Below are 23,874 nucleotides of genomic sequence, written 5' to 3' on the forward strand. Positions count from 1 at the left end.
CCGCTGGACTTGGCCTCCCAAAGTGCTGGGATTACAGGTGTAAGCCACTGCACCTGGCCCAAAGCTTGATCTAATTTCTAGGGTTCACACTACTTCTATTACAAAAATCTCAAATTCTATGCACCTAGTGACTACAATAATTAAGGTCTCTAGGAACTTGGAAGAAGGACAGATTGGAGTTGTCTGGAAAGATTTTATGGAGGACACAAGACCTGACCTGGGAATTGAAGACTGGATAGGACTTTCATTAATGGAGAGCAAGAGGGAAGTCTCTTGGGGGGTATTCTATGGAAGGGTTAGTTCGAGCAAAGGCGCAGGGGGTGTGCACAAGGATGTTTCATCAGGAGGAGTATAAAGGATTTGTGGGAGATAAGACAGGATTAATAAATTGGGGTCAGGCAATGGAGTACCTTGAAGGATAGGATAAGTAGCTCAAGTGTAATCCTGTAAGCAAGTTTCCTTTAAAAGATGTTTGAGAGTGATAAAACCAAATTAGACTTACAGAGTAAACCATATATGAGTGTGTATATGTGTGTGAGTTTATTTAGCCAAAACCAAAAGCTTGTCATTAACTATATTATGTAAAACGTTTTTCCTATAAAAACAGCACGCTGTCTCCCATTGTCCCCCTATATATGAAAACTTGCTGCCAGGAAGTTTTCATATATGCAGGGTTTACATTTCCCATGACGTTTCCTAGTGACACTTACTTTTCACCACATTCTGTGGCTTATGGGTTCTGCTCGTCAAAGATACTCCTACAGAAAGAATACTCCAAAATACCAAGGGAGTCACCGAGGGAGAAAGCCAGGCAGGGTGGGAAACTGAAAAGCTCCACTGATTCTCCAGAGAAGCGCTAAGGAACAATTCTCTCATTTCAAAGCATCAGAAGGGCCAGGAGCTCAATTCATCCTTCACATTTTCATAGGATGAAACATTGTCTGTTCCTTTTAAGATACTATGCGATGGATTACAGCAGAAGAGATGGAAGGAGAAAAAAATGGGAATATAATACTTAACACTTTTGTTATATTTATTATTTTCCAGAAGAAAATAATAATGAAGTGAATGTTTGTTTAAAAAAAAATTTTTTTTAACTACTGTTTCTGGAAACATGACTCTAAATTTCACCCAAGTCACTCAAATTGATTGCAAGTAGAAAATGTTGCCTCTGAATACATACATATATACATATATATGTGTATATATATATATACACACACATATATGCATATATGTGTATATATACGTATATACATACATATACATATATATGTGTATATATACGTATATACATATACATATATATGTGTATATATACGTATATATATATACATATACATATATATATATATATATTTTTTTTTTTTTGAGACAGAGTCTCGCTCTGTTGCACAGGCTGGAGTGCAATCTCAGCTCACTGCAACCTCCACCTGCCAGGTTCAAGCGATTCTCCTGCCTCAGCCTCCTGAGTAACTGGGTCTACAGGCACCCGCCACCATGCCTGGCTATTTTTTTGTATTTTTAGTAGAGACGGGGTTTCACCATATTAGCCAGTATGGTCTCAATCTCCTGACCTCGTGATCCACCCACCTCGGCCTCCCACAGTGCTGGGATTACAGGCGTGAGCCACCATGCCCAGCCTGAATATTATATTTTATCTCCTTCCACCTTCCTCTTCAGCCCCTAATTCTTCATGGCCCAAACATTCTGCCTTTTACAAATACCCCATCAGATGGTAGCAGTGTTCCCAGTTCCGCCACGTGAATCCTAAAGCATTGCTGCTGACATAGTCTCCATGCTGTAATCCGTAAGTCATTATCTCCATTTCCTGTTCTTCTAGATGACTCTGCTGCCTCTTATGCGAGTTCTTTTGGCAGTTGCACCTGCGATTTAAACATTTGAAGAAAAGGGGGAAATTAATCCTGGAAATTCAAGAGCTTTGCAGCAAAAATTACAAAATTTACATGCCTTAAAAGATACAAAATAGATTTGAAATTCTGGCCAAAGCGCCCCCAAAGTCGAGATAAAAAAAAGAATCATAACACAGCCGCCATTTATTGGACATTTACTAATGCCAGGGACTGTCCCAAGGGCTTTGAGCACATGGTAAAGCACATCACGGAAATCAGAGGGCAGGTGCCCAAGCTGGCCTGGGTTCAAAGACAGACACTAACATGTACTAGTTATGTGGTATTGGGCATCAGTTTTCTCAGCCGTAAAATGACAATAACCGTATCTAATTTATAAGGCTATTATACAAGTGAGTAACCTATGGAACACTTTTTGTCTTTGAGATGGAGTCATGTTCTGTCGCCTAGGCTGGAGTGCAATGGCACCATCTTGGCTCACTGCAACCTCCACCTCCCGAGTTCAAGCAATTCTCCTGCCTCAGCCTCCCAAGTAGCTGAGATTACAGGCATGTGCCACCATGCCCAGCTAATTTTTCTATTTTTAGTAGAGATGGGGTTTTTCCATGTTGACCTGCCTGGTCTCAAACTCCTGGCCTCAAGTGATTCACCTGCCTCGGACTCCCAAAGTGCTGGGATTTACAGGCATGAGCTACTGCCCCCAGCCTAACACTTATTTTAAAAACATTATCGCATTACAACCTACAAAAGCCTTGTAAGGAGGGGAATGGCTCAGAGAAGAAAGTAACTTTCCTAAGATCACATGGCTAGAAAATGGCAAAGCAGGATTTGAACCAGGTCTGCCTGATTTCAGTGCTCATTATTATATACTGCTGGTAAAAATATCACTATAAGAAAATATATTCTTAAATTTTTATTTATTTTTGAGACAGAGTCTCGCTCTGTCACCTAGGCTGGAGTGCAATGGCCTGATCTCAGCTCAGTGTAACCTCTGCCTCCCAGGTTCAAATGATTCTCCGGCCTCAGTCTCCCAAGTAGCTGGGATTACAGGTGCACGCCACCACACTCAGCTAATTTTTGTGTTTTTAATAGAGATAGGGTTTCACCGTGTTGGTCAGGCTGGTCTTGAACTCCTGACCTCACTGATCCACCCGCCTCAGCCTCCCAAAGTGCTTGGATTACAGGCGTGAGCCACCACACTGGCAAAATACATGTTCTTTTTAAAACAACTCTTTCCTCTTTAAACCACACGCCGAATCTCAAGGTTAGAAATATTTAAAAATGAAAAAAAAAAAAAAAAACAGGCATGATGGTATGCAACTGTAATCCTGGCTACTCAGGGAGCTGAGATAGGAGAATTACTTGAGGTCAAGAGTTCAAGACCAGCTTGAACAACAAAATGAGACCCACCTCATTTGTTGGGATTTTTTTTTCTTTAGACAGTGTCTCACTCTGCCCCTCAGGCTGGAGTGCAGTGGCTCGATAGTGGCTCAAGACAACCTCTGCCTCCTGGGTTCAAGCAATTCTCCTGCCTCAGCTTCCCAAGTAGCTGAGACTACAGGTATGCGCCACCAGGCCCAGCTGATTTTTATATTTTCAGTAAAGATGGGGTTTCACCATGTTGGCCAGGCTTATCTTGAACTCCTGACTTCAGGCAATCCATCCATCTCTGCCTCCCAAAGTGCTGGGATTACAAGTGTCAGCCACCACACTCAGCTGCCTAATTTTCTTAAAAAAGTTTTATAACAAGTCTGGGTGCAGTGGTTCATGCCTGTAATCCCAGCACTTTGGGAGGCTGAGGGGGGCAGATCACTGGAGATCAGGAGTTCAAGACAAGCCTGGCCAGCATGGTGAAAACCCGTCTTTACTGAAAATATAAAAATTAACCAGGCGTGGTGATTCATGCCTGTAGTCCCAGCTACTTGGGAGGCTGAGGCAGGAGAATCGCTTGAACCTGGGAGGCAGAAGTTGCCTTGAGCTGGGATGGAGCTACTGCACTCCAGCCTGGGTGACAGAGTGAGACTGTCTCAAAAAAAAAAAAAAAATGTGTGTATATATATATGTGTGTGTGTGTGTATATATATATATATGTGTATATATATACACACACACATGTGCACACACGCATATACATACATATATATACACACATACACGCATATACATACATATATATATACACACACACACACACATACATACATATATACACACACACACGCATATACATACATATATATATATATACGCACACACACGCATATACATACATATATATACACACACACACACTCACGCATATACATACATATATATATATATATATACACACACACGCATATACATACATATATATATGCTTTTGAAAGCACCGCCCAGGACGAAAAGAAAACAAAAAATTACAAAAGAACAACAAAAGTCCAACACTGCAAACCCACTTCATACTTCTGTCTCACAGGAAAACCTTAAAGGCAAGACAAGTTTTTAAAGGGTTTCAAGTGGCATTATATCTTAGGAAAGTGACTCATCCATCATGCAGGTATCTTCCAGAGGACACTGAAGATGCCAAGGGGACACTCAGAGTTTGTGTAATAATGACTAGGAATGTTTCTACCTATATTGCTCATGTCCACCTGCCAGTATGATGAACCATCTCGGTCATCTGCTATGGCTCCTGTTGCAGCCAGTTCTCGGCCCACCACCTTTGGCTAGGAATGTTTTCCCAGCGTGCTGCCCACCAGAGAGGACCTTTGATGTGCTGCTGCCTGCCAGCCTTCAAGCCAAGGGGACTTCCATGTGCTTCTGACCCTCTACCTCCCCTGTGCCAAGCTTTGAGAAGAAAGGGGTGTGACTGCACCCTAGTAAAGCTCTCCCATGGAAAACACCAGTAGTTAAGAGAACTATGAGCCAGGTATTTAAAATAACTTTAAAGCTGCAATAAGTAGTTAAAACAGTACATTCTTTGTATTATGGAATGGAAAAAGAAGCGTTTTATATAAGTAATTCCCTGTATTTGCTTCTATATGCATAGAAGAGTTGCAAAATAATACTTTAAATTAAAAAATTTTAAAAATTAGAGAGATGGGGATCTCACTCTGTTGCCCAAGCTAGAGTGCAGTGGTGCAATGATAACTCAGCCAGGACCTTCTGGCCTCAAGCAATCCTCTTGCCTTGATCTCCCAAAGGACTGGTATTACAAGCGTGAGCCACTGTGCCCAGCCCAAGATAATATTTTTAAAAGAAAATGTGGTGCTGACCCAGTATAGTAAACCCAAACACATGTTTACATATGTAAAATATGACCAAGCTGGTAGTTCAGATCACTGGGGAAAAGAGAAATGAGTCACTAAATGATTACTGGTTAATTATTTGGAAAAGAAATGATAAAATAGCCTTTTGGCTTTCTACTTTAAAAATTAACCCTTTAATTTATCCATATCAAATATTTTTAGAAAACCAAAAACTATAAAAGCTGCAAGAAAAGGCAAGCACATATTTTGTTTTTGAAGAAGCCATTTCTAGGCAGAAAACAAAAGATAGAAATCAATAATAGCTAGGTATGTTATAAAAATATAAAACAAAGAGAATCAACTTGTGTTATTGTTAGGTAGCCTTTTTCCCTTTCACTTGTTAGTTTCTAAAGTATGTTTAGTGTGCTAATGTGTGTGTGTGTGTGTATAGCATTACACAGTGCTCACATATGCATGCATTCAGAGGCCGGGAGGCAGGGCAGGGTAGGAAGATTGATTTCAGCACAGGCTATTTAATTTGGCATGCCTGTATTAAGTTCCTACTCTGGACCAACACCTCAGTGGGCGTCCAGGATAGAGATGTGCAAGACCTGCTTTGCAGAACTCAGAATCCTGTAGGAGAGCACACTGTGAACAGAAGGGCTGTGAACCTGGAGAAGAATGTGGGAGGTGCTATAAAAGAGGTGTGGACAAAGAGTAATGGAAATACACAGGCAGAGCACTCCTGATGTTTTGTTGTGTTTAAGAAATAGCGTTTGAGTCAAGCCTTGGAAACTGGATAGATTCTAACAGATAGAGATAGAAGAAAAGGAAATTTGAGGCAAAGGGTGCTATGGAGGCAGGAAAGCAAGGCCCTTCAGGGAAGATAGCAGCAGACACAGTTTACCATGGATGTCACAGAGTTGTGGTTGTCAAATGTGGTCCTGGAATAAGCAGCAGCAGCATTACCAGGGAATTTGTCAGAAATGCAAATTGTTAGGTCCCATCCATGACCTTCTGAATCAGAGACTCTGTCGGTGGGCTCAGTAATGTGTATTTAGCCCTTTACATGATTTTGATCCACAATAACACTTGAGAATCACTATATGGACTTTAGAAAAGTGTACAAAAAACATTTTTTCCCACTACATATTAAGGGCAAGCAATTCTGGTTTATATAATTCCTGGATTATATGTGCCCTTGTGGAATAAACTTGAAATGTTACATTGCTTTTTTCCTGTGGAGGTTCCTTTTATAAGAAACATAACATTTCCAAAACTATGATCTATGCTTGGCCTTGGCTCTTATAGATCATCCTGGTTTATTGGAAGCCCCAAAAATGGGGAGGAGGGGTGGAAGGAAAAAAAGGAGTTGAAGATAACCTTGGAGTTTTAGACCTAAATGTGTGACAGAATGGAGATAAGACAGAAAACTGGGAACAAGAAACAACCCCTAGGCCTAAAAATGAGCAGTTTGGTTTGGGGACAGATTGAATATGCTAAGAAAACCCTGAGTGATCTAAAGGAAAAGGAAGATTTGGGGATTGTTCTAGATTACCTGACAAGAGAAAGAGGAATTTCCTATTACGTGATGGGAAAGAGGAGAAAATTACAAAAAGAATCTAGAGAACCTGGTTAAAGAGAAAGAAGATCTTATAAATGTGGCAAAGAAGAAATGGCCAGTGATGAAGAGGAATGCTGAAGGGTTTGTAAACTTCAACTCTGTAATCATAACAACTCCTAATGTGTCGTGGAGTCTTCTGATGAGCTAAAGCTGCCCGTATTATTATACTGAAGTCTTTCTGAAGGAAAATTTAGCAATGGCTTTAGTCAACTGGATGGGAGCAGTGCAGATAAACATGAGTAAGCCCGAAGTGAAATTGAATGTTAAAATAGTTATCTTGCGTGATTGGCACAGAAGCTTGGATATGATATAAAATGCAGCTGGCCTCGGTGAATTAAACAGTTGCTGCAAATGGGATTTTATCTCAGTGAAAAGTACAAATACTCATTTGAGATGGTAGGAGTGAGCAGACCACAACATTTTTGAAGATGAAAGAATATCACGCATTTGTCAGGGAGGGATAGGCCTATCCAGCCTAATGCCTTTGTGCTATTACACTGACTCAGCCTTACTAGCTCAAAGGGAAATGATTTACACATTATCCAATACATTAGCTTGTGAGATAAGACAAAGATTTTTTAAAACATAGCTGAAAACAACAAGAGCAAACTAAAAAATTCTACAGAAGCCAAGTAAGTCATGTAAACGAGGAAAGCATGCCAGGCGCAAGGCAGTAAGGGCAAAAGAGCAAAACTAGAGAGTCCATAAGCAAAACAAAAATAAAAAAATATAAAAAATAAAACAAAAAATAAAAAAAGGGAGTCCATGAGCATTCTCCAGGGTGAAATCAATGCACAGAGACAGCTGATTTGTTTCCATGCAAGGGCAGTGTGGCCAGATCTGATGTTCCAAGTGGTGCCTGATAATCTGAATTTTTTTGCATGTGACGTTCAAAAACGTACACAGTGATACCCAAGGCAAATAATGCAGGCCTACAGATCTGACCTCATGCTTTACCAGTTTTCAGTACCTGACTCACAGAGTAAATTTCTCTTAAACTGAATTGAATGCGTAATTTCCTAGAGGAGGAAGCATTTGAGCAAAGCAAGTATATGGGTTTTCCTTTATTTTTTGCCAGCAACTTCATTTCAGGTATCCCAGGCCAGAAGCATGGGGTGAGGAGAGAATAAGCATTAAAATGTATTTTTAAAAGTTTTTTTTTTTTTTTTTTGAGACCTCGCTCTGTCACCCAGGCTGGAGTGCAGTGGCTTGATCTCTACTCACTGCAAATTCCGCCTCCCGGGTTCTAGTGATTCTTGTACCTCAATCTCCTGGGCAGCTGAATTGCAGGCAAGCACCACTACACCTGGCTATTTTTGTATTTTTAGTAGAGACGGTGTTTCACCACATTGGCCCGGTTGGTCTCAAACTCCTGGCCTCAAGTAATCAGCCTCCCAAAGTGCTGGGATTACAGGCGTGAGCCACCATGCCCAGTCTAAAAAAGAATTTTAAGATACAAACTAATCATTCAGATGTGCTATTTCCAAATCTATGAGGAAAATAACTTTTATATTATTTTATTTTATTTTGAGACGGAATTTCGCTCTTGTTACCCAGGCTGGAGTGCAATGGCGCGATCTCGGCTCACCGCAACCTCCGCCTCCTGGGTTCAGGCAATTCTCCTGCCTCAGCCTCCTGAGTAGCTGGGATTACAGTCACGCGCCACCATGCCCAGCTAATTTTTTTTGTATTTTTAGTAGAGACGGGGTTTCACCATGTTGACCAGGATGGTCTCGATCTCTTGATCTCATGATCCACCCGCCTCGGCCTCCCGAAGTGCTGGGATTACAGGCATGAGCCACCACGCCCAGCCAATAACTTTTATTTTTGACACAAGGTGTCACTCTGTTGCCCAGGCTGTAGTGCACTGGCACAAACATGGTTCACTACAGCCTTGACTTCCTGGGCTCAAGTGATCCTCCTGTCTCAGCCTCCCATGCAGCTGGTACCACAGGTGCGTGCCATCACACCAAGCTAACTTTTAAAAAATTTTTTGTAGAAACAGGATCTTACTTGGTTTTGTTGCCCATGTTGGTCTTGAATTCCTGGGCTCAAGCAATCTTCCTGCCTTGCCCCTCTCCCCCCAGCCCCAAAGAGTTGAGATTACAGGTATGAACCACCGCTCCCAGCCAGTAACCATAATTTAAAAATTTTTTTCTGTTCGGCACCTTGGCTGACACCTGTAATCCCAGCACTTTGGGAGGCTGAAGAGAGAGGATCACTTGAGCTCAAGAGTTTGAGACCAGCCTGGACAACATACTGAGAACTCATCTCTACAAATAATGAAAAAAAAATTAGCCAGGTGTAGCGGCATGTATTTGTGGTCCCAGCTACTTGGGAGTCTTAAGTGGGAGGATCACTTGAGCCCTGGAGGTTGAGGCTGCAGTGAGCTGTAATTGAGCCACTGTACACCAGCTTGGCGGTAGAGTGAGATCCCCATCTCAAAAACAAAAACACAAACAAAACTTTCCTAAGAAAAAATTTGTTTCTGAAAAATGTTCTTGTTAGGAACACCACACACACACACACACACACACACACACACACACACACACCCCACCCCCCCGATTGTTTTAATTTTAACCTCATTCTTGAAAATCCAGGGATTTGGAGGGCATCTATCCCAAACCCCCAAAACCCTTCATTTCACCTCCATCAAGTGATCAAGTGATCATTGTCTTATCTCATTTCATAGTTTTATCCCTTTCTGCTGGGATTTGGTGACACTACCATTCACAGCGTTCACTGTATTTCAAGTCCAAGATGTATATTTTGGGACATTTCAACAGCTGTGAGATCGGAGCATCTTAAAATTGGTGGTGTTTCACAATAGTTGGCTTAGACCCAAGTGTGAACACATCATAGCTATTCATGCTCTCATTACCTCCACGGAGTCATGTGCTCTTGGTACCACACACACAGATGTATTGCCTCTTAAAATAGCTTTTAAACAAAGATAAATAAAGCAAATGTGGCAAAGTGAGATGGGTATGCAAGAAATTTCTGTACAACTTTTGACCTTCTGTAAGCCTAAAATGACCTCAAAATAAAAATAAAAAATTAAAATATCTTTCCAAAGATTAAACTATGTTTTGGCTTTAAAACAGAAATCTATTGTACAGGCAGAAAGGCACAGAAACAGAGCACTGGGAAGCAAATTGGTATTAGTGAAGCAAATTTTCATTAGTGCAATGAGGGATTTTCGTATTTTTCTTGCCAAAGTGTTTTCCAGGACCTAACAGATGAAGTTGTATGACATTTCATAACTGAGATACAGGCAAACAGATGCCTGTCATGGGCCAAGCCAGGCAACTGAAGGCAGGAGAAGTTGCCAATCCTTCAGAATAAATGAAGCCACTTCAAAGCAGAGGGTGATATGCAAGACTGTCATTTAAAAAGCATGTCAGAGTTCAGTTTGCAGCATGTTTTTCTTAGATTTTTTTTAAACTACCACCACCACCACGCTTACAATTAGTAGCAGTTTTAAATTGATTAAAATATGAAAAAAATGCAGTGCTTGATGGGGTGTTTTATTCTTGCAATTATCATAATGAATTTATTTTAATGTATTTTTCTTTAGACTCTAGACCCAAAACTGCAGTGTTCTCAGTTGAGTAAAAGGGGCTAAAACAATTAAACCTACACTGTAAGCTCTGTGCGAGGTCGAGACTGAACCTGACTTACCACTCTATCCCCAATCCTTAGCATGCCTGACATATACATTTGTTAGATTAACAAATAAGTGAATGGATAGAATGGAATAGACCCGGAGAAAATGGATTTGCTCAGCAGAGCACTCAGAAGTCAGGGAGTTGGTTCAGATGCTCTTTTGAACTTCAATCCCTCTTCTACTCTGAACCTACATGCCACCTTTAACATGGGTTTTTTAAAAGATCTCTCATCATTCTTTTTAGACTGTTCTTTTCTGACTGCACAACCACCAAAGTGGCTTGAATTTTCTTTGCCAATGACTAGTTACCAGGAAAGTGGTAGAGCTAGCTTCTGTCAAACGACACTCCAATCCACTCCTAGGGGAGCTCCAGCTGTCCAGAGAAGAGCAGGTGCAGAAAGTCTTGATGGTGTGCCCAAGGGCAGGCAAAGAACCGTTGCCTGACCTCATATGACCTCTAGCATTCTCACCCCGGACACTGCTCCAGGAAGAATCAGAGCCTCTCTAAATCATGGATGAAAGTCAGCTTTGACTTAGAAGAATGGGCTATTGATAATTCTCCATTCTAGGAGTTGGGAATAAGGACTATATATATATATATATATATATATATATATATATGAAAGAGTTAGCAGTTATTTCAGAATATAAAGCTCTTTAAAGGAGAAAAAGAGCAAACGTGCATAAAAATTCAACATGTCTTGACAAAACATGTATCTGTGCAATAAAATTATATATTGACTGTTCTGTCAACATAATCTTGTGGCTATTACTACACGAGATTTTAAAATAATATGGTTAATTATCAATCACCTGTGGCCACTGAACACATCTTTCAACCTCAGTAAATGCCATCATAATAATGACCAAAACATTTTCATTTCTGCAACTTAAATTGCAAGGAAAAGAACTTCTCCACTTAGCAGTAATAGTGAGCCATGGTAAATATTAAACTGAAATAATAGTGATTTTAAAACTCCATGAATTCACAGTGACACCAACTTGAAGTTCATCATTTATCTGCCTAAAAGGAGAGCAATACAAATATAATTTCAGACAGTCTGTCCTCACCTACTAAAAAGAACTGTTTCTAAGTATTTTGGAAGCATTCAATTGTCTACAAACAACTGGCCCAATTTGGCCTCATTCTTATTTATTCCTCACTGTAGGTTCCTGGAGAATCTCTGAGTGATAGCTCTGCTGTGGCTGGAATGGTGTTCTTTTGAATATGTGCTTGAAGGGGTCAAAAGAATCAGGTGAATTAAAGCTCGACTCTGGACTCAGAACTGGGTTTCAATGTCAGCTCTACCACTTCTTAGCTGTATCTCCTTCGCATGTTATTAAGTTCTCTAAGCCTCAGTCTCCTTTTTATTAAATGAGGAGAATAACAGCACCTACCTCATAGAGTTGGTAAGATGATCCCATGAGTTAGGTTATATAATCACTCCAGCCTATAGTAAATGCTCCCTAATGTTAGCTGCTAATTTTGTTGCAGAGGTCATACAGATGTACACACATAGGGGTGCTAAAGGTGTACATCCTTAGGGATAACAGTAGTTTAGTTCTATTGGTAATGCTCATTGGCTTCTTCCAGTTGGTCCCAATTAATGGATACCCCCTTGTGTTAAAGCAAATAGGGAATAAAGTTAGGAAGCATTTACTATGGGGGATGCTCAGTCACCATTTCTCCCTCCTTCTACTTACAGGTTTAAGATAAGCAACATTGCTGTGACGAATGTCGTTTAGCAGCTGATCTCTGGGAGTGATTTCCACCAATGGGGGTGGCCTGTTTCTCGGCACCGGCTTGAGCGTTTTGATGACATCTTTGAGGTTGGTTTTCTCGGGTGATTCTCTGGCTTCTGGCATCCGAGATTTGCGCTGGATTCTCTTTAGCTTCACCACCCGGAAGGAGTCAGGGTCTGTACTGTACTTCGGGGCCTGTGATGGCTTTTGCATCATTTCACTGCGTTTACTAAAGGGGACGTTTTGGGGGTTGGGAGGCCGAGGTGGCGGTGGCTGGAAGAACTCCTGCATTCTGGAATCTGGCATGGGTCCTCCCAACATCTCCCACATCCCAGGGGGCAGCCCCAACCCATTCTCTAACATGGCTATCAGCTTCTTCTGTTCCTTGAGTTGCTGCTGTTTCTGCTCTTCCTGTCTTTTCTGCCTTTGTTTATCTTGATTCCTGGTGAGCAGATTAGTGACCACCATCCTGGGACCCGGAAGCTCAAAATGGTAGCCCATCTTCAGGAGAGTGCTGTTTGCCTTTAAAAGCCTGGCTATTTCCATTTCAGCTTGATGACCCAACATGTGCCTCTGATTGTGAAACCGAAGCTCTGTTAGTGTCTCATTAAACTGGAGACACCTCATGATGGCCACAATCCCTTTACCTGTGATGAAATTGGACTCGATGTTGAGAGTGGTGATGCTTCTATTTTCACGCAACATGTTAGCCAAGGCAAATGCTACATTCTCATCTGCACCCACATTGGCTAAACTGAATGTTTTGATGTGCTTGTTTTTCTTCATTGCATTGACAAAGTCCAGTAGCATTTCTTTGGGGATGTTTTCAATGTTGTTCAGGTTGAGTTCCTTCATGTCAGGGTCATTTTGTCTAACTCTTCTCAAGCTTCCATCCAGGTCTGTCTGATTTCCTGAAGGCCTTGCACTTACCTTCAAAAAGCTGGTATCTAGAGCTAACTTCTTAGGATCTAATTTTGATATTTTTTTCTCACTTTGATTTTGGGCCCCTGGTCTGTCTCTCTGTTCTTCAAATGCTTTATCAGTTACCTGCTGGCCGTTGTTCTCACAGTTTCTAATTTGCTCCTTTGCTTTGCCTTCCTCTTCTCTGTTCATTTTTTCACTCTCTTCACCATCATCTTCCCCTTCCTCGTCGTCACCATCTTCTTCTTCATCATCATCTTCCTCATCATCTGTTTCTTGGGCATTGCTGCTGCACTTTGATTCTCTTTTATTTGCAACTATTTCACTATTGAGCTTTTCTTTTAAATACTGGGCCATATTTTTATTACCTTTGTCTATTTCTTCATGCTCTTGAGTATTTTCCTACAAGAGAGGTTTATGAGGGTTAGAATACATAGCACATGAAGAAGTATGAAGTAGAGCATCAGCTAGTGGAGATAATAAGAATGCTTTTTTAAAAGTAGCTGTGTTTATCCCATCCCATACATTAAAATGAAACCTTTACAAATTTTGTTTTAATATGCTGTATTTTTAATGGCATTTAATTCCAGAAGCAGTTAAAAATCGTTTCAAAAACATGACAGAATTGTTCATTGATACATTAAAGTTTTGATTTTGTATATACCAAATAGGCATCTTATAGTCAACAGTCCTGAGTTAGTTACGGCAATAATTTCCTTATTATTCCAATATATTATAAATACAAAATATTAGAATAAGGAAATTATTGCCCTAAAATGAACATTCCTACAATGTCCACTAATCTAGTACAGAATGTACATAAACTTCCTCTGAGAACATAACATAGTGCATGGGAAATTAGATCGGTTTGACATTTTGGAATATATATATATATATATATGTATATATATATATATATATATATGTATATATATATATGTATTCTGGTTATTTAACTTGGTTTAAATATGTATATATACACACACATATATGTATATATATTTAAAGTCTCAATTTTGATTTCCTCAGTTCTTTGAAAACTGCCATGGCTATTCTGGGACAAGTTTACAGCCCCAGTTTCTTTTGAAAGAAAGTGCCTAGGAACCAGAGCCAGCTGTAAAATAAAACAGGATTATGCAGACATTGAGAAGTAATTGCGTAGTCTGGGAAATAAAATGGATCTTTTATCAATAACGTTTATTAGATTCTTGCACATCAATTATAATGCTTTTCTATATAATATATGTGCCTCATAGATGTCATTTTTGAAAGCTAGTACAGCAAGCTGAGACACAGGCTTATCTGAGCAAAAACTTTATGCTCACGACATAGGTCAGAAGAGACAGTGGCAAGTCACCTTAACCACCGAAGTCTTCACCACTGCATTTCTCATCTTGACCAGAAGGGGGAGCCAAGATCAAGCTGTTTAGATTATGCTAGAGGAAGGGAAAAAATGTTGCAAGTACTCATTTCTACCTTCTGCAACTGGCATTCACATAGAATTGGCTTTTAATCCACTGACCTCCAGTTGTAAAATATCTGCAAATTGTACCTTGAACTCTAACCTGACCAATCCAGCTGTTTCTTTTCAATCTTAGTACATGTTTAAACTCTCCTGACTGTAAAACAAATTGACAACTTTCTTTAATTACAGCCAGCATGAGAGTAATTTGACAAGATGCATCTTCATCAACAGGCATAACCTCAAGAGAGTTTACCTAGGAGGCATCTCTGTCCTTTTTAAGTCATTTTCAAGTGGAACATTTAAAAAAATTATGCTCATGCATAGTAAGTTCGCAGAATCAACAAGTCTAGCTTTTAGATTTTAGAAAGCAAAGAAAGAACTAACTTCAAAACCACTTACTAGCTATCAATTTCTAAATGTCATCACTGATAGCCAATATATGGTGAGAATGTAAGTCATTATCTGGTTATTCGACTGGATTTAATTGCAGGGTATGTGGCCAGACTTGAGAAGAACTGTGAAATATTTGACAGTGTATGTGAAACATTGTGTATGTTTGGATGTGCCAGAGAGAGAGGCTACAGAGCTGTCATTACTTTCTCAAAGGGGCCTGCAATAAAAATAAAATAAAAAAAAAAAGAGAGTTAAGGACAACTGCCTCTGGCTTATGAGTTAAGCCACTAAATATTGTGGCTATAGAACACAGGCTTTCTGACACAGCAAACCCGATAGCAATTTTTAAAGAGAGACATTTGCAAGAAATTACCCAATTTTTCCCTTGTAAATATACATGTAAGTGTTTCAGAAAGTTCCAGTCTGGAGTGGGATTAAATATTATGGTTTAATCTAGACACGGCAAAAACAAAGAAGAACCAAACTCTGGAGTCTTGAGAAATCACAGTTATAACAGGGACACCTAACAGGCCATCCCAGGCAGCCATTTCTCTGTTGTACACAAATCTCTGGTTACCTCGGATTTCACAAAGGTGACAGGAACTCGTTCGTCTTCCAACATGCGCCTGGATGCCTTTTCCCAATACATATAATCAACAAGAGATTTATGATCGAAGCTTCCTGTTGGTGGCTTGTCAGTTTGATCTTTCTGAATCATTCCCACAGGAAGGCTGGGGTCAGGGGCCATGACTTCCATTTCCGACTGAAGTTCTTTCAGTTCTTCAGCAGACAAGTTGGCCAAGATTTCATCTTCATTAATCTCCTCATCGAGAAGTTCTTCTTGATCTGAATTCCTGCTGTGCTCTGACATTATTTTTTCTGAATTTTTTTTTACTAGAAAAGAATAATCAAAGATGATTTTTTAAAAGAAAGAAAAAAAAAGTCTTAAGAAGGTCCCCCAGTTAACAAGTGTCCCAAGTCAACACACCCTTGAGATTTTTTTTTTCCCCAGGAACCTCAGTGGTTTGCTGAGCAGCTAGGAGTGATCGCAGCTAAGCTCTTGCTGGATCTATATTAAGTAGGGCTTGGCTGGATGGGGTCAGTTTATGGAACTACTATGCTGCTCTCTTTTTGGCAACTTGAGTCAGCTGTGCAAATCCATCTGACATTTCAGTACAGCTGCTGTGTTCGCCAGAGACTAACAGAGACTACAAAACCTCTGCAGGAATAAAATTACTTCTCTTTGTATATGCTGTCATACTGCTATACACAAATTAATGCAGCCCATACCTACATGCCCCAATACGCCAGGGGGTCCAGCTTGTTTTTATTTAAATATTAAAACAACTTACAATATTTCAGAAGGGAAATCCAACCAGAAACCTGAGTTCTTTTGAAGTGAAGGATTCACTTGAAGGTAGAAATCAAGCTCTTAGGGACTGCCTCTTCACTACAAGGTGACTCTGGAAGCAAAGTGGTGCACAGCGGAGCACGGGTCTTGCTATGTCATTCATCCTCTGTGTAAGCTGAACCTTTGCAAGATGCCCTATTTGCATCTAGATCCTGTGATCTAACAGATGGGGACAACCAGCACTTGAATTTCCACTATAAGTGAGGAGTTTACTGTTTTAAATTTTTCTTGTTGAGTATCCATTAACCCAAGATCAATGAAAATGGATCTAAAGTGAAATGTTAAAAAAGAAACCCAGACTACTAAGGTACTAGAAGAAACCATCAGAAAATTTTTTTTTTCTTAGCTGGGCGTGGTGGCACGCACCTGTAGTCCCAGCTACTCACTAGGCTGAGGCAGAGAATCACTTGAATCTGGGAGGCAGAGGTTGCAGTGATCCGAGATCACACCACTGTGCTCCAGCCTGAGTGGCACAGCAAGACTCTGTCTCAAACAAACAAAGAAACAAATATAGATGTTACCATTCCAACATTTCATATATATGTAACTTTGAAATTTGAGACAACCCATTCCTTTCTCCAAAAGTATTCAACGTTTTGGTGTTTCCCATCCAAGTACTAACCAAGTCCGACCCTGCTTAGCTTCCGCAATCAGACAAGATCAGGCACGTTCAAGGTGGTGTAGCCATAGATGGTTTTTTGTTTCTTATGTATCTGTCCAAGGATATTTTATTGTTAAAATTTGTGAAAAAGAAAAAAACCAAGTCAAATGTGAGTTTGAAATGGAAGTTCCAATATTTTCTTCCCACCCCAGTGTTTTATCTTGAGCACTCCCAGGTTGAAAGGCTTTTCATATGTGATTAATGCCCTAGAAAGACATTTCCAATTTACTTGAATGAGAATTTTCAAAGAACACAGGTATGTACTGGCAACTTATCCCTGGCTTCTCCCCTGTCAAATCTTCTTCTTCTTCTTCTTTTTTTTTTTTTTTTTGAGACCAAGTCTTAGCTCCATCACCCAGGCTGGAGTGCAGTGGTGTGATCTTGGCTCACCGCAACTTCCGCCTCCTGGCTTCAAGTGATTCTTGTGCCTCAGTCTCCCCAGTGGCTGAGACTACAGGCGTGCACACCTCACCTGGCTAATTTTTGTATTTTTAGTAGAGATGGGGCTTTGCCATGTTGATCGGTCTGGTCTTGAACCCCTGAGCTCTGGTGATCTGCCGACTTGGCCTCCCAAAGTGCTGGGATTACAGGTATGAGCCACCATGCCCTGTAAGTCTCTGTAAAAGGGGAAGAGGTCTTCCTTTTAGTCTCTGTAAAAGGGGAAGAGTTCAGCCTTGGTGGGCAGGGAGATAGACCACTTTGTAGACCACTGAGATGTGGACCATCATTTCATAGATTTTTCTTTGCCGAACAATGATCTAAAGAGACTCAGCCCTCCCACCCCACCAAAAAAAGAGTTTTGTTCAGGGAGCCTTGGGAAATGTTATATTCTGCATTTGTGTTTTAGATATTTGTAAAGCACAATTAGCTTTGAGAAACTGAGAAATCCTACACTAAATAAACCAATTTTTTTTAACTCAACATTCCTCAACCTTAAATAACTCATACTTTGGGAAATACAGAGCTAAATATAAAAGAGGGGGCTGTGGAGTCAGTGTGCCTGGATTTCAGCTTCAGCTCCATTCCTGAGTAACTTACATGATACTGAGCAACTTAGCTCATATCTGATAATAGTGTCTACCATATGCAATTATTGAGAAAATTAAATGAGGTTTTATTTATATCTGTATCTATATAGTAGGATGGTACATGGCAGAGTAAACCCTCAATAAATGTTAAATAGTATTATTCTTATAACTCATAAATAACTGCAGAAACATTTAAAGAAAAACAAAGGCAATAAAATGCAGTATGTTTACATAATGTAGTACATTTACATGTACATTTTAAAAACCATTTTCGTGATAGAAATCATTATATTAATGCCAATAAAGAGCTTTCAAAAATCTTGTTGCTTTTACAGAAAGAAACTGAGAGACTTTTAGATGGAATTGTGTATAAAGAAAATAGAAAACCGCTATTTGCATATAAATATGAAGCTCCCCTAAGAAAATTATCTGAAGGATGGCTTGTAAGCTTTTAGATTCAAATTCTTTTCTGATGAATTCCATTTGTTTTAATGTGATCAAATGCTTTTGATGATCAGGCTGATTTAGGAATTTCTGTAAGGAGCGCTCCTTCATCTGACTTACATCTTGCTGAATGAGCGTAGGAAGTGGGTAAATCTCTCCCAGCTGCTTCTACTGTGCATTTTATCCATATGCTGACAGGGAGGGTTTTGCTGGTATAATTAGCCTCATTTGACACAGAGAAGATTTAGTTGTGCTTTCTCTTAATGATGTTCCACTGCTGCCACCTCAACACCTTCTCACATCAGAATCCAGCTATAATATCAAAAGAATATAGCTAGCTGTAGGATAATTGACGGACTATTAGAGCCAGATAGGGCATCACAGATTATCTGGCTTTGAATCAGATTCTTCAGGGGAAGTTATTAAATATATTGTCTCTTTGGACCCCACCCAGAAGCAACGCAGGACTGGACCCAGGAATCTGTATTATTATTATTATTATTATTTTTTGAAAGCTCTCCAGGTGATTCTGATGAGTAACTAAGTTTGAGAATCACAGAGCCACTGCAAGCCACTCATTTTACAGATCAGGCTCAGCGAGCTTAAGACACATTACACTCATTCATTTATTCCGCAGTATTTGCCAAGTACCTGGTTGTGCCGCGTGCTGTGCTAGGCACTAGGACTACAAGAAGGGTCGAGATAAAGTCACTTTCCAGTGATGTAAACAAATAAATAATTGCTGGCTGCATAAAATGCTGTGAAAGGAGATGAACACTGCATTTCAGAGAATCACAGGAAGACCTACCTTGGTTAGGAAAGTCAAGAAAAGCCTCTCTGAGGAGGTGACACCTAATGGATGAAATCAACCATAGAAAGGGAGGGAACAGCAATCTATGCAGAGGGAACAAAGCGCAAAGTCCTTTAGATGGGCAAGATCTTGGGCTGCTCTAGGCAGTGACCCAACACATGACTGAACTCTGTTGTACAAGGAGGACGCAAGGATAGGGACATAGGCAGGGGCTAGATCAGGTAAGTCTTTATGATCTGGAGTGAGTTGGATTTCATTCTAAGCATCACTGGAAACCATTGGAGGGTTTTAAGCACAGGAGTAAGAGGTGATTTACTTTTCTAAAAGATCACATTGGCTGCTGGCTGGAAAATGGACTGGCGTTAGGGAACAGGCAAAAATAAAATCAGGAGAATCAGTGAAGACTCCAGTCTCCTGACAGCTCTTAACATGCAAGGCCATTTCAGTGTTTAGATGATCTCAGAGGCCCTGGGCATTTTGTTTTGTTGAAGACAAGTAAGGCTTATTAAGTGTGCTGAGGAAATGCTGATGTTTCTTTCTACAGCTCTGATCTTCACTGATTACAGTGTTTTGCCACATCTCCATACACCCTGCATCACACAACTACCCCCGGCAAGGAGTATACCAAATTTTAATGACAGAGAAAAAGCCCATGCCAAATAATAATTTCTGGCTAATTCTACAACTGAGTAATTCTAACACAATATTTTAAAATAAACTAGAAAAAAGGGTTGCATACATCATAACTGATCTCTGGTGAAAGATTGATGCTAGTTCATAGTAATGTACATTTGTATAGAAAAATTATATATATATTTCTAGCATATATATATGCATTACATATATATGTGCATTACATATATATATATGATGCCTAAAAACGTCCTGGCAGGGCAGGATACACAAGAATGCGTATATTCTTAAAGTGTGGTTATCTGGAGTGGGGAGGGGAAGTGGGGAGCTAGAAGACAGGTTTAGGAGGGAGTTTCCACTGAATACTTTTTTTTGAGACACAGTTTCACTTTGTCACCCAGGCTGGAGTGCAGTGGCACAAACATGGCTCGCTGCAGCCTTCAACTCCTGGACTCAAGTGATCTTTCTTCATTACACCCCCAGGTAGCTCAGTCTATAGGCACAAGCCTTTACTCTGGGTTAACATTTTTTTTTTTAGACACGTGTTTTTGCCATGTTGCCCTGGCTAGTCTCAAACTCCTAAGCTCAACAATCTGTCTGGCTCAACCTCCCAAAGTGCTAGAATTATAGGCATGAGCCACCACGCCTGGCCTGAATACTCTTCTGTATTTTGAAAAAACAGCTGTCTCTTCTGTTGTCCTAGCCTACAGATTTCCTCATTTTTTGCTCAAGTTGAATTAGAATTTTTTATGACTTGCAGCTTGAAGGATTTCTAACATACTCTTCCACTTAAGTCCCTTCAATGATTTTCCATAGCCTAAGGATGAATCCGAATTTCCTGACATGGCCTCAAGATCTAGACTCTGCTTCCTTTCTGAATTGTGTTTCTCAGTCCCTATCTCATGCTTTCTATTTCAAACACAACCAACTTGAGGACCCCAAGGGATGAAACTCCCTGTCATGTCCAAGTTTTGTGCAGCATCTTCCAGTTCTGAAGTTCCCTCCTCTAGGAGGTCCTCCCTGACCTTGAAAACTGAGCTAGGTGTTCCTCTGATGTACTTGTCTAGAGCTGGGCACTTATCCCCATGGTGTTGTCCTTGCCATTTCGCTGACCAATCTTCCCCCCAGGGGCTGTAACTCTGTGAAAACAAGATTGTTCATCATGGCATCAGTGGCACCTAGCATACTTTTTTAGTGATATAATTTTTTTGCAGCTAATCTCTTAATTTTTTAACCACAGAAATATCCAAACTCTGCAAAATGGTGGACATTTCAAAACATCTGAAATCTGCTTCATTTGGTCTTCATATCTGAAAACCTGAAGTAATAACTTGAAGTCAGTAAAGTAAGATGCTTCAAAGATAAGACTTGGGAGTCAGACTGGATCCACATCCTGGTTATGCCATTGACTGGGAACACTAGGAAGTTCCTTCTCCTTCCTGTACCTCACTGGCTCTGTGTGAATAGTGGAAAAGCAGTTTAATTCAGTTGGTTAAACACAGCTTCAGATTCAGGATGTCTGGTTTCAGATACCAACTCTGCCATGTCCTAACTGTGCCCTTTGGGACAAGTCAACTTCTCCCTTCTCGGTTACTTCATCTGTAAATATAAGATAATAAACATATCTACTTAATAGAATTTTGGAAAAAACAAAACTTAAGTGACAATCCATGGTAAACTCTTAATAAACATCATTATACTTTCACAAGTAAATTGTGTCACTCTTTTCTGCCTAGAAAGTACCTGATATCTAACAAATATTTGTTCATGACTGATAAATGAATGCCTTTTCCATTTGACTCTTTCTAAAACAGCAAATATATGCACAAAAATGTTTAAAGCTTAATACATTTATGAAAAGTTCTGATAATAAGAGGAAGCACTTCCTTCTGGTATCCATTTATTTTTCCATTCTACATTCATTCAGGATGCGAAGGCTGTGGATAAGCCATCCCATCTCTTCCTCAGCTTCAAACCACTGGCTATAAATTGACACAACTATAAATGGTTTCCAAATGTCATTAAATAAATCAGTTCTGTCCTGTTTGTGGCATGCTATTCTCTTGTGCAATTCCATCTGGATCACCAAGGTTCTGCCCACTGGCTGCAAATTGCCTGAAGATTTTGTGAGCGTGATATAAATGCCTAGCTCTCTTCTCAAATTTCCCTGACCCATGGCTGCAGGGCCTCAGGATGGGCTCTGAAATGTATGAGGCAAGTGCTTCTCTCAAGTTAAGACACCCAGCCTGCCTTGCCTTCACCAGACCCCAGGGTAGCTTGGATTACAAGAGGATATGTATTATTTTACCTTAATTGTTTTGTAAGCCATCTCAAAATTCTTAAGTTGGTTTTATTTGGTTAAGTTTCAAAGGTAGATCAATTCTATATATTTCTGAAAGGTGTGAGGATGTTGCTTCAGTGATGCTTATTTAGCTGTTATACTAAATAGTACTGCCAATACCATTACTGCTATAATCACCACCACTACTGGTACACCTGTTATTACAGCCTCTGCCACTGAAACTGCAACTGTTACCAGCTGCAACTGTTACCACAACTACCGCTGTTGTTGCTGCTGCTGCTACAATTGTTAATATCATTATGACATTCTTCCTGCTGCTACTGCTATTAATTTTACAGTTACACTGCTAACATTTATTGATCACTTAACATGGCTAAGCTTGTGATAAGTGTTTTATACATGACATATCAATTTCTTAACACAACAACCTTAAAAGATGGATACTTTTTTTTTTTTTTTTTTTAAATTGAGACAGAGTCTCACTCAATCACCCAGGCTGGAGTGCAATGGTGCAATCTTGGCTCGCTGCAACCTCCACCTCCCAGATTCAAGCAATTCTCCTGTCTCAGCCTCCTAAGTAGCTGGGATTACAGGCAGCACGCCTCATCATGCCCAGCTAATTTTTGTAGCTCTGCAGATATGGGGTTTCACCACATTGGCCAGGCTGGTTTCAAATCCCTGACCTCTGGTGATCCACCCACTTCAGCCTCCCAAATTGACGAGATTATGGGCATGAGCCACTGGGCGTGGTGGAAAGATGTATACTTTTGTTAACCTTCTTTCATAGATACTAAAACTGAGGCATAGGCATTTGAACTGAAGACAGCCTCTAAAAGTCAAGGCTCTTAATCAGTGTCCTCTATTGCTTCCTTAGTTTAGCAGACATGGCAGTCACATACCTAAAATGCTGAATTACAAAGCACAGAAAGCAATTGCTCTTGTTGGTACAAATAAAAATGGTGAAGACTGACAGAATTTGAGGAATCAGCAGCAGAAATGCTACTGTCACCGGATGCTTATAGAGAATGTTGAAACATTGTCTGTAAATATTATTATTGGATCACATCAGTCTGGAGAATGTTGGCTTAAAGAAAGCTAGAGAGGCAGGGTGTGGTGGCTCACGCCTGTCTTCCCAGCACTTTGGGAGGCCAAGGCAGGCAGATTGCTTGAGCCCAGGAGTCCAAGACCAGTTCTGGCAGCATGGAAAAACCCCCTCTCTACAAAAAATTAGCCAGGTGTGGTCGCACATGCCTTTAGGCCCATCTACCTGGGAGGCTGAGGTGGGAGGATCACCTGAGGCTGGTGGTCACTGGGGTTGCAGTGAGCTGTGATCAAGCCACTGCATGCCAGCCTGGGTGACAAAGTGAGACCCTGTCACAAAAGAAAGAGAAAGAGGAGAGGAGAGAAGGGGAGGAGAGAGGAAGGGAGGGGAGGGGAGGGGAGAGGGAGCTGAGAGCTTACTTAATCAAAAAGACTTAAATATGCCAATGAGAATTACCAATTTCTAAACCAAAAATAATAGCCTTTTTTGAACTGATGACCACAAAAAGCTTTTTTCCTGTGGGACGTATTATGACTAATATTCCTTAGAACACATTTTCTGAATGTTGATCTAAGTCAAATGAAATAAAGAAAACAATATATATATTATATGCTTACATAGAAAA

General features: G+C 40.3%; 1 protein-coding gene across 3 annotated transcripts in view; it reads right to left on the reverse strand.

Annotated features, from left to right (window-relative positions):
• Positions 1–1,684: 1,684 nt before the first annotated feature.
• LMOD3 (leiomodin 3) overlaps positions 1,685–23,874 on the reverse strand; it is a 35,561-nt gene continuing 13,371 nt past the window's right edge. The window contains exons 2-5 of one of the 3 annotated variants that reach the window (XM_032290446.1): positions 16,270–16,380; positions 15,495–15,811; positions 12,100–13,461; positions 1,685–1,886 (exon numbers count right to left, since the gene is read on the reverse strand). In XM_032290446.1, the coding sequence (XP_032146337.1) occupies positions 1,860–1,886; positions 12,100–13,461; positions 15,495–15,788 (1,683 nt within the window). In that variant the 5' untranslated portion in view covers positions 15,789–15,811; positions 16,270–16,380 and the 3' untranslated portion in view covers positions 1,685–1,859. Of the gene's footprint in view, positions 1,887–12,099; positions 13,462–15,494; positions 15,812–15,905; positions 16,028–16,269; positions 16,381–23,874 lie in introns of those variants that run through there. The other 2 variants (XM_032290445.1, XM_032290447.1) reach the window with 2 other exon arrangements.

This window comes from Sapajus apella, unplaced genomic scaffold (assembly GCF_009761245.1).
Source record: "Sapajus apella isolate SASKATOON/1434 unplaced genomic scaffold, GSC_monkey_1.0 scaffold23, whole genome shotgun sequence".
Lineage (NCBI taxonomy): Eukaryota > Metazoa > Chordata > Mammalia > Primates > Cebidae > Sapajus > Sapajus apella.